Genomic DNA, 12,969 nt, shown 5'->3' with positions numbered 1-12,969 from the left:
GGTTAATTTCTATTCTGTCTTTAAAAAAACCCACCCTATATACACACACCTAAAGTTAAAGTATGATTAATGATTTTGAATTACCCTAGAAAGATTTCAAGACCGGCCAAACAAGTCACCTGGGGCATCTCTCTCATCAGGCAGAGAAAATTCAAGTTAAAAACAAAACAAAATAAGATTACGTTTTCATTCACATCACTCCCACTCAGTTTCTAAGGGAAAAGCTTGCCAAGATATGCTATACTTAACTGTTTAAATCTGTGATACTTTAGTACTTGCAGTGAAATAAGTAGTTTATTAAAGGAATGTGACATTAAGGATTACATTTTCATTCCCAGGGACATACAAGTATTCATGCATATGCTAGCCAAAAGGGGTAACTCCTATAGCATGACCTCCTGAAGACTCTAGCTAGAAATCCACCTCTAATTAGAAACATCTTTCCTTCAGCATTCGAAACTATGCAAAAGGTCCAGCTGTCCTCTGTATGCTACGATCACTTCTGGTGAGAGATACAGTCTGAAATATTTGTTTTATAGATTACCATCTTTCAAAAAAATAATAATTGAGTATTTTGCCCCCATAGTTGCTATGAAATAATGTGTTCTGCCTATTCTCTCTTACGCTGCAGAACACAAACTCTCAAAGGCATAAAGCGTTTAACTATGATCACTGGTGCCAAGAGGACTGACCAGTTTTCTTTTCCAGCCCATCTAGTACCATGAAATATGTTGTTAGCCAGAAGCCAATCGTGGATTTTGAACCTGGAGGCTTGGTGATGTTGTGGATCCAGTTTGTGAACTATCAGCACCAAGGACCCAAACAGAAGTAGTGTTAAAATGCACATGTTGTCTGTGGAAACGTGTCCAGAAATCTCTCCTTCCACTGGCACATGAGTAGGTATATAAAAAAGCACCATGGTGTAAATGTATGGTAAGTCCTAAGAGACATGACAGAAGTGGAGGCTAGATATGGGGCTATTTGCATCAGTAGCCACATAGCAGAACACGTAGTCTCATTCCATAATTTGGCCAAAGAGAGAAATTGACTGGTCTGCAAGAGCTACTTGTAACCTACTGAGTAACAGGGTCAATGAGAAAGCCTATTTTTTGTGAGCTATTATTTGAATGTTCTGTTACTTCAGACAGACAGTGAGAGCACAGTTCATGCTGTCCTGAATACTTATTAAGAAATAACCCTTTTTTGAAATACAATTGTTTCTACTGAATTCTTTGCTATCTGACAATGTGAGCTCATAGAATGTTGTCAAACTCCATCTGCTCTCTGTGGAAAAACACACACATTCTACTATATTTTAATTAAAAAACAATGAAACTTTCAAATTGTAAGGGCATTCTCTCATTTTGTAAACTGGATATGTAAGGCAGTGGAGGACTAGAAAGTAGTTAATATAGTATTCTGAATCTATTAGGACACTTCAAAGGAGAATATGGAAATAAGTTGAATTCCTCTCACTTTTCCTTTGGTTTAAAACAGATTTGCCAAGGGCTTAATTTGAAAGAGGGCCTTTCTAAAAATGGACTAGCAAGCTAAACTTAGCCTTTGTCAGTTTTTCTTTTACAATTCATATAGTCAGTGTCCTAAAATATTTTAACCTTTTAAAGAAGTGAAGCCTAGAAGAATCTCTCTCCTAACCCCATCACTAAACAGTGCAAAATCAATTATTCCTATTCTGCAATCACTTGCCCTAGATTCATTTTATTCATAAAACTATTTATTTACCATTTTAACATAACAAACATGAAAGCAGTTTACAGTAATATCTATATATAATAGAAACACATACAAATTTAAAATCAGAAACCATCAATTTATATTTATGGGAAAATGTATTTTTAATGGCCAGCATAAACATGGTAGAATAACTGTTTTAAAAACAGGAAGCAGGGAACAGGAAGAAGATGGAGGGCTGTAAAAAGGGGAGATCCAAAGGATAGGTATTGGGGCCTGCACTTTTTAACTTATTTATAAATTATCTAGAATTAGGGATGAGCAGTGAGGTAGCCAAATGATAACAAATTGTTCAGTTTGACAGTGGTATATAAGACTGTACATGGTAAGAAGAAAGATAAGTAAAAGTTTTTCTCTCATAATACTGGAACCTGGAGCTGAATGTTGAAAGGTTCAGGACAGACCAATGAAAGTACTTTTCACGCAGCATAGGAGAAAGGAAAAAATTGTGAAAATCATCTCTTTCTCCACTCCAATTTTTAGTTCATGGAAGTTCCACTGATTGAAAGAGCCTTCAAGCAAGACTCAAATGGATAGAACCCAATGTACTTAAAGCTACTTAGCAGAACAGTCATAATTCAGAGCAGTGAGACAGGATAGGTGGATTCATGGCTTAAACTGGAGAAAGGTGAAACTTATAAGACCACCACCTGGTATACTCCACTAAGTCTGAAAGCAGAACTGCATAGCATCTGCTGCTAATCCCCAGAATAATTGGAGATAAAATAAGCCCTGTGCTGATGTATATTTGCAAAGGGCTTATCAATTACATAGGGCATTTAAGATGGAAACAAGTATTGTTATTTTAATTCCTTCTAGTCTAAAAAAAAAATTATACTTTTTCTTAAGTAGTTCCCCATCCCCATCCCCCCCCCTTTTTTTTTGCAAATATAAATGGACTACAAGAAAAGAGAGAGGGAGAATATTTTTAAGTGTTGTGGACTTAAAATCTGGAAAAATACATATTAAATAAGTTGAAGTGCAAGTTGGGAGAGTTTAGTAAGAAAATGAAACAAAGTACTTCTTACCCAGCAACCAGCACATATTTTCCATCTGGTTGATCTTTTAACCTTTCCAGCAGGGACAGACGTACTTTGGCTTTGGTTTGGCCATAGATTTCAATTTCATCTGTAAGCAATCCTATCTCCTTAGCAAGGACATCAACAGCTTTTGGATTCTGTCCTCGGGAAATCTCAATATCACTGCAAAGGAAAACAAATTAGAGCCAGGAGATCTCTGTCAGCTTAGATGGTCATAAGCAAGGAGGCAGATGGCAGCAAAACAATACTGAGAACAACAGAGTTACTATTGGCATGTCATGGTCCTCTCTTTCATTCATTTTATTTTGTGAACCACCCTGAGATCTACGATGAAGGGCAGTATATATATTTAATTAATAAATAACAAATAAAATTGCAAACTTACACTGCAATCTTATGCATGTATGTTTACTCAAAGGTAAGCCCTGTGGGGCTTCCTCCAAATAAATGTGCATATGCCTGAGGTAAAATAAGTTATAAAACATTAATACTACTATTTCGGAAATGTCTTAATATATAGAGGTGGCTAAAACTAATTGTAAATGAAGGGCCAGAACTCAGTTGTAGCAATTATGGGGTCTGTGAAAGAGAGACAGGAAGAGTGTGAGAGAGTAAAAGAGAGAGAGAGGAGAGAGAAAGATGAGGATGATAATGATTTATTAAATTTATATACTGCTGCCCTTCATCACAAGATCTCAGAGAAAGAGAGAGAAGGAAGGAAGGAATTGAGGAAGGAAGGGGACTGAGTCACACACACACATATATATTTAATAATATTCTACTCTTTAGAAAAGCCCCTACAATGCTTTCACATTTCCTTAGGCATAAATCTCTTGGCTGATTGATATTTATAAAGGGAAACCCAGGGATTAATATATTTGAACTTGGGAGAGAGATGCTAACACACACACACACACACACACACACACACACACACACACACACACTGCTGCTGCTGCTCCCCCATTAGGTAGTATAACTGGGCAGATACAAAGCAGATACCTAACCAAACAAGGGGAAAATGAGGTGGGGAGAACAACAAAATGCAAAAATGAGCCAAGGCAAGGATATTGTATCTGTGTCAAGCTTCATAGAAAGCATACTGTAGTCAGGATAATGTGAATCGTATCAGTTGTGCTCGACATGGATACAAAGAAGAGCTTTGCTTGTCCAGAAGATTACAAGGCAATCTTCCATTTTTAGAAGGCATCGGACTACTGTAAATGTAAATACTGCTGGGAGGAAAAAAGCTTCAAAGATTCACTAGGAGGCTTTTCCATCTCTGCCACAAAATCATCTCAAGCCGTCTTCCCTTGCAGCAATCACTTTCATTCTGCCTGCCCTCAGCATGAGCTACTGCTATATGATGTTTCACATGAAAAAGCTGTGTGCTGGTAACAGCAGGATTCCAATGAACTGGTAGCAATAGATGGAATCATAATTGTTAACCTTCCAACACTGAATCCCTTCAACTTGATGCAGGGCTCAAACTAGGTTAATGCTGGATGGCCAAGGTGCGTTGGAAAAGCCCTGAGCACTCTTCCTTCCTGGATCCTCAATGACAAACTCAACATATTATGAATACATTTAGCCCTGGCATATTTCATTTTAAAATATACATAGCTAGAAGGAGCTGTAGCAAGCTGAACTGGGATTGTGGGGGCAAGGAAGCATTAAGCTTTTGCACCCTCCCTCCCCCCCCCCCCCGGTTTGGAATTGCCTCCACACTTGGCATTCAAAATGGGTGGGAAGAAAGGCCCCATGGGTACCACTTGCTTTCTGCTTAGCACAGCTGGGGCCAGGTAAGGGCTGAGTGACAGCACAAAAGCATCAGCAACAGTGTAACTTTGTTTTGGTCACCATCACACTTCTTCACACGAGGCAAGATGCAGTTACGTCATGCACTGGCAAGCTCTTGGAAGTAGATATATTGCAAGTCAAGTATTTATGCCTAGCTGTTGCAGTCTGCAATGTTTGCCAGAGTGTTTTAGACAGCAAGTGTTACCAGATGTTAAATGTGTCAATGTATTCAAGAATAATTGCAATGTGCTCTTTCAGGATTCAGTCACCCCCACTATCCTCTGCACTGATACACTGAAGTGAAAATGGACCGATGCTGCAGAGTTGGTTTAGCCAAGCAGGTATGTGCCTCATGGGAGCCCCATGCAAAAACATGACTGAAGCACAACAAATATGCAGAGAGCTTGCACCTACTTTAAGAATTTTATTATTGAGTATTTTGGGGAGGAAACCCTGCAGATGTTACAGTAATATCTTTGGAAATAACTCTAATTAATACTCAGAGTTCAGAGATAGCCTAACACAGATGTTCACAGTTTCAATTCGCATGTTGCTTTCCTGTCACTTTTCAATGAATGACTCATCTGCTTTACTATAATACAGCATATTATTGAATGAGGACACTTTATATCTTCCATCTGTCCACCAATGTTTCATTTGTGTGTAAAATAAACAGTTATGTAGTTCCAATAACCAAACAGAAATCCTACAAATTATAAAATATTTACATGTATTTTAACCTAACCCAATATACACGTTGACCTAATTTAAGGGGTTTTTTTGTGTTTTTTAATTGTCTCCTCCCTGCCCATTTTGGCATGCTGGAGAATGCATTTATTGGATCTGTGAAAATTTAAAGATATTGAATCTTTTTCCTATTGCCATCTGGAAATGTGCTGTTCTGTTAGAAGCCTCAAACGCTAGAACTCAAATTGGTTGTGAGAACATTAAACAAAACAAAACAAACAGCCCGAATACACACACACACACACACACACACACAGTATTAAGGCATATTAAAAAATTTTGGGGGGAGAAATCTTTAAAATGTTATTTTGTCAAAAAAATAATAAAGGAAATTTATGCACAACTCCTCTAGAGGTGTGGGACAAATTATGAATACTCTCATCCATCACCACACAGGTGTGTATGCACAGCTCTGACTTGGCCTCCATCCCACCCTGCCCCAGCAAGCTTTAGTGATGCTGGGATCAGGAAGGCAGCTCCACTCCACCTCATAGCCACTACTGATGAACGGCAGCCTGAGCTTCTTAGAGGAAGGGATGAATTTTTAAAAACCCACTGGCTGTTTAATAAATAAATAGTGTTGGCAAACAACTTACAAAACTGACCACTTTGGGGTCAGAAAAGACTGGGCTTAGTTTAATACTTGAACCGCTTGTTTGAAAGCAATGCCTTATGCTTCTTAACTTTGTACCCAGGCACTACAAATAGTTTGCCATTGCTTTCATTTTTAACTTTCAATTCTTTGGTATTTTATTGTGATTTTATTGCATATACTTAATATTCATTTTCAATCTATACCTTAAGTCACGCTTACAATATTCCTGCATTTGAAGGCAACTGGACCAGCTGACCTTCAGGGTACCTTCCATCTCTACAAATTGTATGATTCTATGTAGCTGAAAAGTGGGATAGAAATAGTTTAAATACATACAAACATACCTGGGAACGGGCGAAAGGGGTTGCAGCTTTAAGCAGCGAAGATTCCAGCTCTTATACTGTTGGGTCTGTATCCACTGCTCACTGATCTTTACGAAGTTCTTTTTCGAAATTGAAAGGGGGGGGGAAAGGTTGTAATATACAGTTTAAAACCCATATTCTGTTTCTTACACTTTTCAAGTCCATTTCCTGTTTTCATAAACTTTGAGGTATGAAGGAGGGTGATTTAGTTGTGGGAAATGCCTAATTAGGGATTGTGTTCCATGGGTTCCCTGTGTCCCACGCGGTACACTCCATCTGCCTTCTGGGTTCTAAAATTAATTTTGCAATTGTGCATGCACACTTTGCCACTGTTTTCAGTTTGCAAATTTTTCCTTATAGATTGCTAATGCATACTACTAGCACATGTGCACATTAATTCACAGTACAAAAAGAACTCCTGCTCGTGAGCCTGTGGGACTGTCTTATTTTCTCTCTCTTGTATTTCAAGGTCCAAAAAGGTAGTACATAGTTTTACGAACCTGCATGCACATTGCCACTGCCAGCTGACCTACATCCTCACTCAGAGGGGAGTCACTGCTCCTAACTGACTGTTCGCCAGACGCATTTTGTCCTGCAAAATATTTTTTGAAAATAATCACATAAATTAATCGGGAAAGACAATTAGAACTATGCAGGGAGAAGATGACTTGACACCATTAGCAAAATTGTCAATAACTGTAAGGATTTTAATCCCTTCAGTATTTTCAGTTGGAAAGATCCTGAAAGTAGGCAAATGGCAAATATAAAGCAAGATTAATTGTACCTACCTGCCAGGTTTTGGTCTCTAAAGATGTGCACATAACAAAAGGAGTAATCACCAGCATATGAAGCTACCGCAAGCAGCTGTCACACAGTAGCTATAATATATGCCTCACCCCTTCTAATAATATTTTTAGGAAGTTTGACAGAGAGTTTACATAGTGCATCCCTAAAATTAACACTGACTAAGGAAAGAAAGTCCATAACCAAACATTGCTATGGAAAGTTTCATAAAATGTTCGGAAGCCCTTACAATAAGTTGAGAAAAACATTATGAAAAAACAACAACTCATAGTCTTTTCCAATACATTTTTCATTGTCAATATTCCCCTATACAACACCAGATGTTGTACAACATTCTAGTGCAAATGTATTACATTTATGATCTACAGTATTTTGATTTCATTAAGATCACTTTCAGGCATCAGCTGATGCTGCAATCTTCAAATGATTTTTTAAAAGACATTGACTTTGTGATAACTTGCTCTCTGAGAAGATGAGCTTCTCCATTATACTGTGACTACAGTGAATATGAAGTTACTACAGCACAGTATTAGTGAACCTGAATACCAAAACCAATAATTAACCTTAAGGAAAGTCAAAGACAAATAGCTCTCTTTTGAAACCCAAGATGAGCAGAGAGGAAAAATACATGCCTGGCTTGCATCAGCGGCCAAAAGGAATGGCCACTTGGTACCCAGCAGCAAAGAATAAGCACCAGGACAACCATTTTGTTGAGCACAAATAATGCTGACCTGGAACTGTCCATTTTTACCATAATTCCATATTTTTACCATCATTTCCAGTATCATTTAGTCAGTCATTCTATCTATATATCTATTTATAAACTGCTTAATGTTTTAGAAATCTCTGAGCAGTGTGAGTCCAATTCTTTTATGCCACAATGAAATTAGTTAATACAACAGGGAGGGTTAACAACTTTGCATAGAAGGGGGGGGGAACAATTAAGGGAACAATTAACTGTTCACGTTCAGGTGTATGTGGTGAATGAGTTACCAGTGTAAGGAGGTTACTGTGGTTTTACCACATCACAGCTATATAATTTCTATAGCTCTTACCTTTCATGCAAGGAACTAACATATAGCAAAATATAAAATAGCATCAAATAAAAAAGCAGGAGTCAACAAAAAGAAATGACAAAATTGTTCAATGGTAACTTTTTACTCCAAGCAGCATTTTCACAGTTATGGTCTTACAGACTATAAGCATGGCATTCTTATAGAATAAAATAACACCAGGCAACTTTTAAAAATATAAAATAAGAAAGAATTTAATATACATATAAAGATTAAAAGGAAAGGAAAGGAAACATGCAGATTCTTTGGTGCTATGGTTTCTGTCAGGTAAAAGCAATAGGTGCATCAATAACTACATTGCAATTAAACTATGCACATTCTTTCTATCAGAGGTAAGTGTTTAATACAGATGCACACATTTAATACATATACTTTCCCCCACAAAACAATAAATATATATTTAAAAACAATAAATAAGCAGAGTGCTTCTGCTGTTCTTCCCAGGCTATTCCAGGAGACAGCCTATTACAAAAACATATGCCCCAAGGCACACAGACATTGTGCAGGCAGTAAACAAAACATATTTCTTTTATTAAAATCTTGTGACTCCTCCTTTTTTACCCCTGTATGTTCGTTCTGACACTGAAATATGTAGGTAAACATTCATGTGTGTTATTGGTAGGCACAATCTGCACTGGTACAGTACAGACTGCATTTCTGAGTTGATCCTGACAATTTAAGTTTTCTGTACCAACTGAAAACTGATAGGGATAAGGTGGAAGAAGGGATAAAAATATGAGTGGACACAAATACATTAGCTATTCAACACTGCACAGCTTGAAAGGAACTCACCCCATAAAATGTCACGTGAACAATCCACACTGGTCATCTCAGGTTTCATCCAAGTAGCTGGAATCTCTTTAGGTTTGGCACTACCCACTATCACCATATCAGCATCATGAAGCTAGGAGATGGGCATGGAGAGAAATGTCGTACAAATAAAGCATTAGCTAACAATAAAATGTACTAGATTGTGTTGTCAGATTGACACCTAACGTGCTGTGTGGATGCTATGCTTAAACCATTGTGATCAGGTGAATCCTCCTCTTCCTGGTCCTACAGCCTCCCAAAATCCACTCCACAGGGAACAAAAGAATAAATTATTCACCTCTTCCACCTGGCAAGATTTTTAGTGTACCAATGCAATGGCTCCAACAGTTCCCCACACTGCAGATGTTCTGAGGCAAGGTATGTCCTTCATCAAAATTAATGCAAGCAATGTGCCACTTGCAGACAAAGAATTGTTTGGCAGATGCTTGAGTGGATGTGAAAAGGTCCCAATGGGACTCAGATTGTGTCATTGTTCGAGGGACATTGTTTCCCCCATATGATTTAAATGGAGTGAATGTGTTCAAAATTAAAAGAATTAGATAGGTATATCCAGTGCACTTAAATGTAAAACTAAATTGGAGGTGGAAAGACCAATTCAATAATCAAGTTCATCTCCTTGCAAATGCACCATATGGTTTCTAAACAGACAGTGAACTCAATACAAAACAGATGCTACATATAATTGCAGCCAAATACTATTGAAGATGCAGAGAAGTGCTCACATAGTTCCCAAGGCTAACTAGTTATGTTGTAAAATGAGGTTTGAGAAACTATTATTGAAATCACGCGGCAAAGAATGAAGAAATGTCATATGAAACAATCACTTAGGCGAATATCTCCAAAGACTCACTCTCAAAAGCATAACCCATTCTAGCTGGCATTTTCTTCCTCCAATCTGGGGGAGATTAACACCAACAAATACTTTGAAACTTTAGCTTGTAGCAGCACACAAGCTAATTTCAGTTAGATTTTTTACTGATGTAGGCTTGGAAGACCCACCCATTCCCCAGATAAAAAGCTAAACCCTAAAATAACAGTAATACAAGCACTTTAAGCCAAAATATAATGATAATGATGCAACGTAACTGCAAATGTCACACAATTGGAAACCCTGCTTATGAAGAGATCAGCATAAATATTACTTTTCCTTGCAGTTGGAATCAATATCTACAAAATTACACCAGAACACCCCACTATCAAATTAAAAATGTATAGTTAAGATATTAATGGGTTGTATGGGGTGTTAGGGGAGGGGTAGTACCTCTGGTGGGGGACATGTGCTCTTCCTGGGGTAGTTTCCTCACTTTTGGCTCCCACCCTGCACTCACCTGTGGCTCCTAGGAGCCGTCAGCATGTGACAGCGGCCACACACCGGGAAAGTCTTCCAACTGGCCAGCTAAACCCGGCAAGGGTAGCTGATGGGCCTCAAACTCTTGGTGAGTTAGGGACTTCCCCTGCCTGCAAAGACAGGCTCTGGAGGATTGAGCAGATGTGACCAATAGTGAGTCCAATGGTCAAGAAGGTGGTTTCCGCATGTGCTGTAGAGGGAAGTGAGGAACAGAAGGAGCACATCAACCTGGAAAGGTAGCCCCTCTAGGAGAAGGAAAACTCTGATCCTAAACCTCCACTGCCTTGCAGGATATCTTCGGGAGAAGAAAAGGCTGAGGAGCAAACCCTACCCAAATCCGGAGTGGAGTCCCTTCTTAATCTAACACACATTTATGTTGGTGTTCATAGTATACGTGCAGCTTGGCAAGTGAGCAATTAGTGTTTTGACTACAGGCTAGGAAGACAGAGCACGGGAGAAATTTGCCTGGAGATAAGAGGACCTAGTAACAGCTTGGTGATTGGCTGAGGTCTCTCATATAGGCAGCATGACCTATGACATCATTTGGCTAGTTAGAAGTATTCTGGAGTGCTTGGAGAGTGATGAAGTTTGTGTCTTGTAACTTGTATATACAAGTAACTTGTATATAGCTTGTGAGTTTACTGCCGTATATAATAAACTACAAAATCAAGTTACTAGTCATCAGCTTTGTTCCTGATCGTCATCCTGACTGAGCAGTCTTGAGCGCTGCTTAGGAAAAGCTGCACTACTGTGCTAAGTTGTGCATCACTGAAGAAGTTAAGAGATGAAGAGACTGGTCCTAGCAGCATGCGAAAGGACTTCAGAAAGTGCTCACAGGCTTCAAAGTTTTAACAGTCTTGTGTGCCTCCTTCAAGCAACTCCTGCAGCCCAGCTGGTGCCAAACATATTGCTCTGCTTTCCTTTTTGGAACACATCAGCGAAGCCGAGAGGGGGGTCATGTTGTCTGGGCAGCCCAGGACCTCCATACACACTGCCCAGGCTTGCGCCTTGGCAGAGCACTTTGGTGCTTCTATAGCAATAGTGTGACTTCACCCCGAAAGGTGCACTCCATTGTCTCTGACGACAAATGAATGCCCACAACAATGGGTGCAATAAGGGCAGGTGTTAGCTAAGAATGATGTGGACTATAGGTGGAATATAATTTCAATTTAATTTTCTCTCCACAAGGAATACATTATGTATGTTTGTCAAATAGCCATTAACAGCATTTCCCCTGCTAGTAAAAGGGTAAGAGCACATGATTCAATGCCATGGAAAATTATTGTTATTACAAGGCAGTATCTAACAGCAAAGCAGAGTCTATAGGACCTCAGTCTTTGCCATCACCTGCTATCACATCATACTTTTCATAAACATATAAGGTTATTTTTCTACCAACAGGATTATTGAAAAAGTTTGCTTCAGGAACCCCGTTCATCATCCCCTCCCTCCCAAGGCCAGCTGAATGAATCATTGATTTTTGATTCAGGAAGCACAAATTTAAATATTCCCTGGCATTATGTGATTGAAGTATCTGAAAAGCAAACAGTGCAGTGTCTGCAAGTTTTCTACATAAATTTTAAGAGAGATAATAGGCAAGCACATCTTACCTAAAACATTTGCTATTAAATGTCTCCCTTCTTAATCTAACACACATTTATGATGAATTGACATTTAATAAACAGTTGCTCTTTGTATTTTGCCATCTCTGATCAAGTAAGAATTTTGGGGGGGGGCTTAATACTCCTCCTCTGTTTAAAGACCATGCAAGCCTTAAGGCAGCTGTGTCAAGACAAATGGTCATAACTAAAATCAAGTTGATCTGTAAGTTAAAGAAATATGACTTGGGTGTCCACTCCACCAAAATCAAAGGAAATGAAGAGAAATAAAATGATAGATGGCTACAAAATAATCTCAAGGCCAAATTACACATTACACATGAGATCTGTGATAGAATCTTTCATTATTTCCCTTCTTCTTTAAGGCAGTCACAAGGGCATCCAAATTTGATCACAACAATGGGAGAGTTTTAAGCTTTTCTCCTGCACTGTTTCTCTGACCTAAGTACTCCCCCCAATGAAAGCTGCTTTTCCTTGTGGTGGGGGGATATCACGGTAATCCAATCTTGTTGAAGGTGGATAATTGCCAAGTAAACTTTTTCAAATATGTATTTTCACATTGCATTTTTTGCTGATGCTCTATCTTTGGAGGCCAGCAGAGATTTAACATTTGCTCATCCCTGCAAGAGCACACAGTCCATTTTTCCAGCACTACAGCTTTCCAACTCAAATTTGGCACTGGTTTGTCATGGTTAATGCTCACTATATTTGCTGTTAAGGAAGACTGAGAGGCAAACTGGTTTCAAAACCAAACAGCTGACAGGAATGGTGCTTGTAATCTGACAGTGTACTCTTGAACGATTATTAAAGGATTGAGAACAATGTGTGTGTACTGGAGCTTGTGAAGCTCGCAAATACTCTTGGCACTCTTCTAGTAAACCCTCAAGCTTTGTTATTCTAAAGAGCACTAAACTCACACAGGTTATAGAACAATGTGGGAGAACAATTCACAATGTGGGACCAATGTAGCTAATTTTTTTAAACACACACCTGTTTTA

At 38.7% G+C, this 12,969-nt stretch overlaps 1 protein-coding gene and 1 long non-coding RNA gene across 2 annotated transcripts in view; one reads left to right on the top strand and one right to left on the bottom strand.

The window, feature by feature from the left end:
• The window catches only part of LOC309337678, a 200,759-nt gene that overhangs the window by 76,089 nt on the left and 111,701 nt on the right, over positions 1–12,969 (top strand). The gene's annotated exons all lie outside the window — the stretch shown is intronic.
• Positions 1–12,969, bottom strand: part of MTHFD1L (methylenetetrahydrofolate dehydrogenase (NADP+ dependent) 1 like) — a 103,107-nt gene that overhangs the window by 77,740 nt on the left and 12,398 nt on the right. Inside the window, exons 8-11 of the mRNA XM_081854333.1 lie at positions 8,966–9,077; positions 6,797–6,888; positions 6,279–6,376; positions 2,781–2,954 (exon numbers count right to left, since the gene is read on the bottom strand). Of these exons, the coding sequence (XP_081710459.1) occupies positions 2,781–2,954; positions 6,279–6,376; positions 6,797–6,888; positions 8,966–9,077 (476 nt within the window). The remainder of the gene's footprint in view (positions 1–2,780; positions 2,955–6,278; positions 6,377–6,796; positions 6,889–8,965; positions 9,078–12,969) is intronic.

The sequence above is a fragment of the Podarcis erhardii genome (assembly GCF_964252035.2).
Source record: "Podarcis erhardii genome assembly, chromosome: 3".
NCBI classification, from domain to species: domain Eukaryota; kingdom Metazoa; phylum Chordata; class Lepidosauria; order Squamata; family Lacertidae; genus Podarcis; species Podarcis erhardii.
The sequence above is the reverse complement of the archived record's forward strand: the minus strand, read 5'-3'. Positions and strand labels throughout refer to the sequence as shown.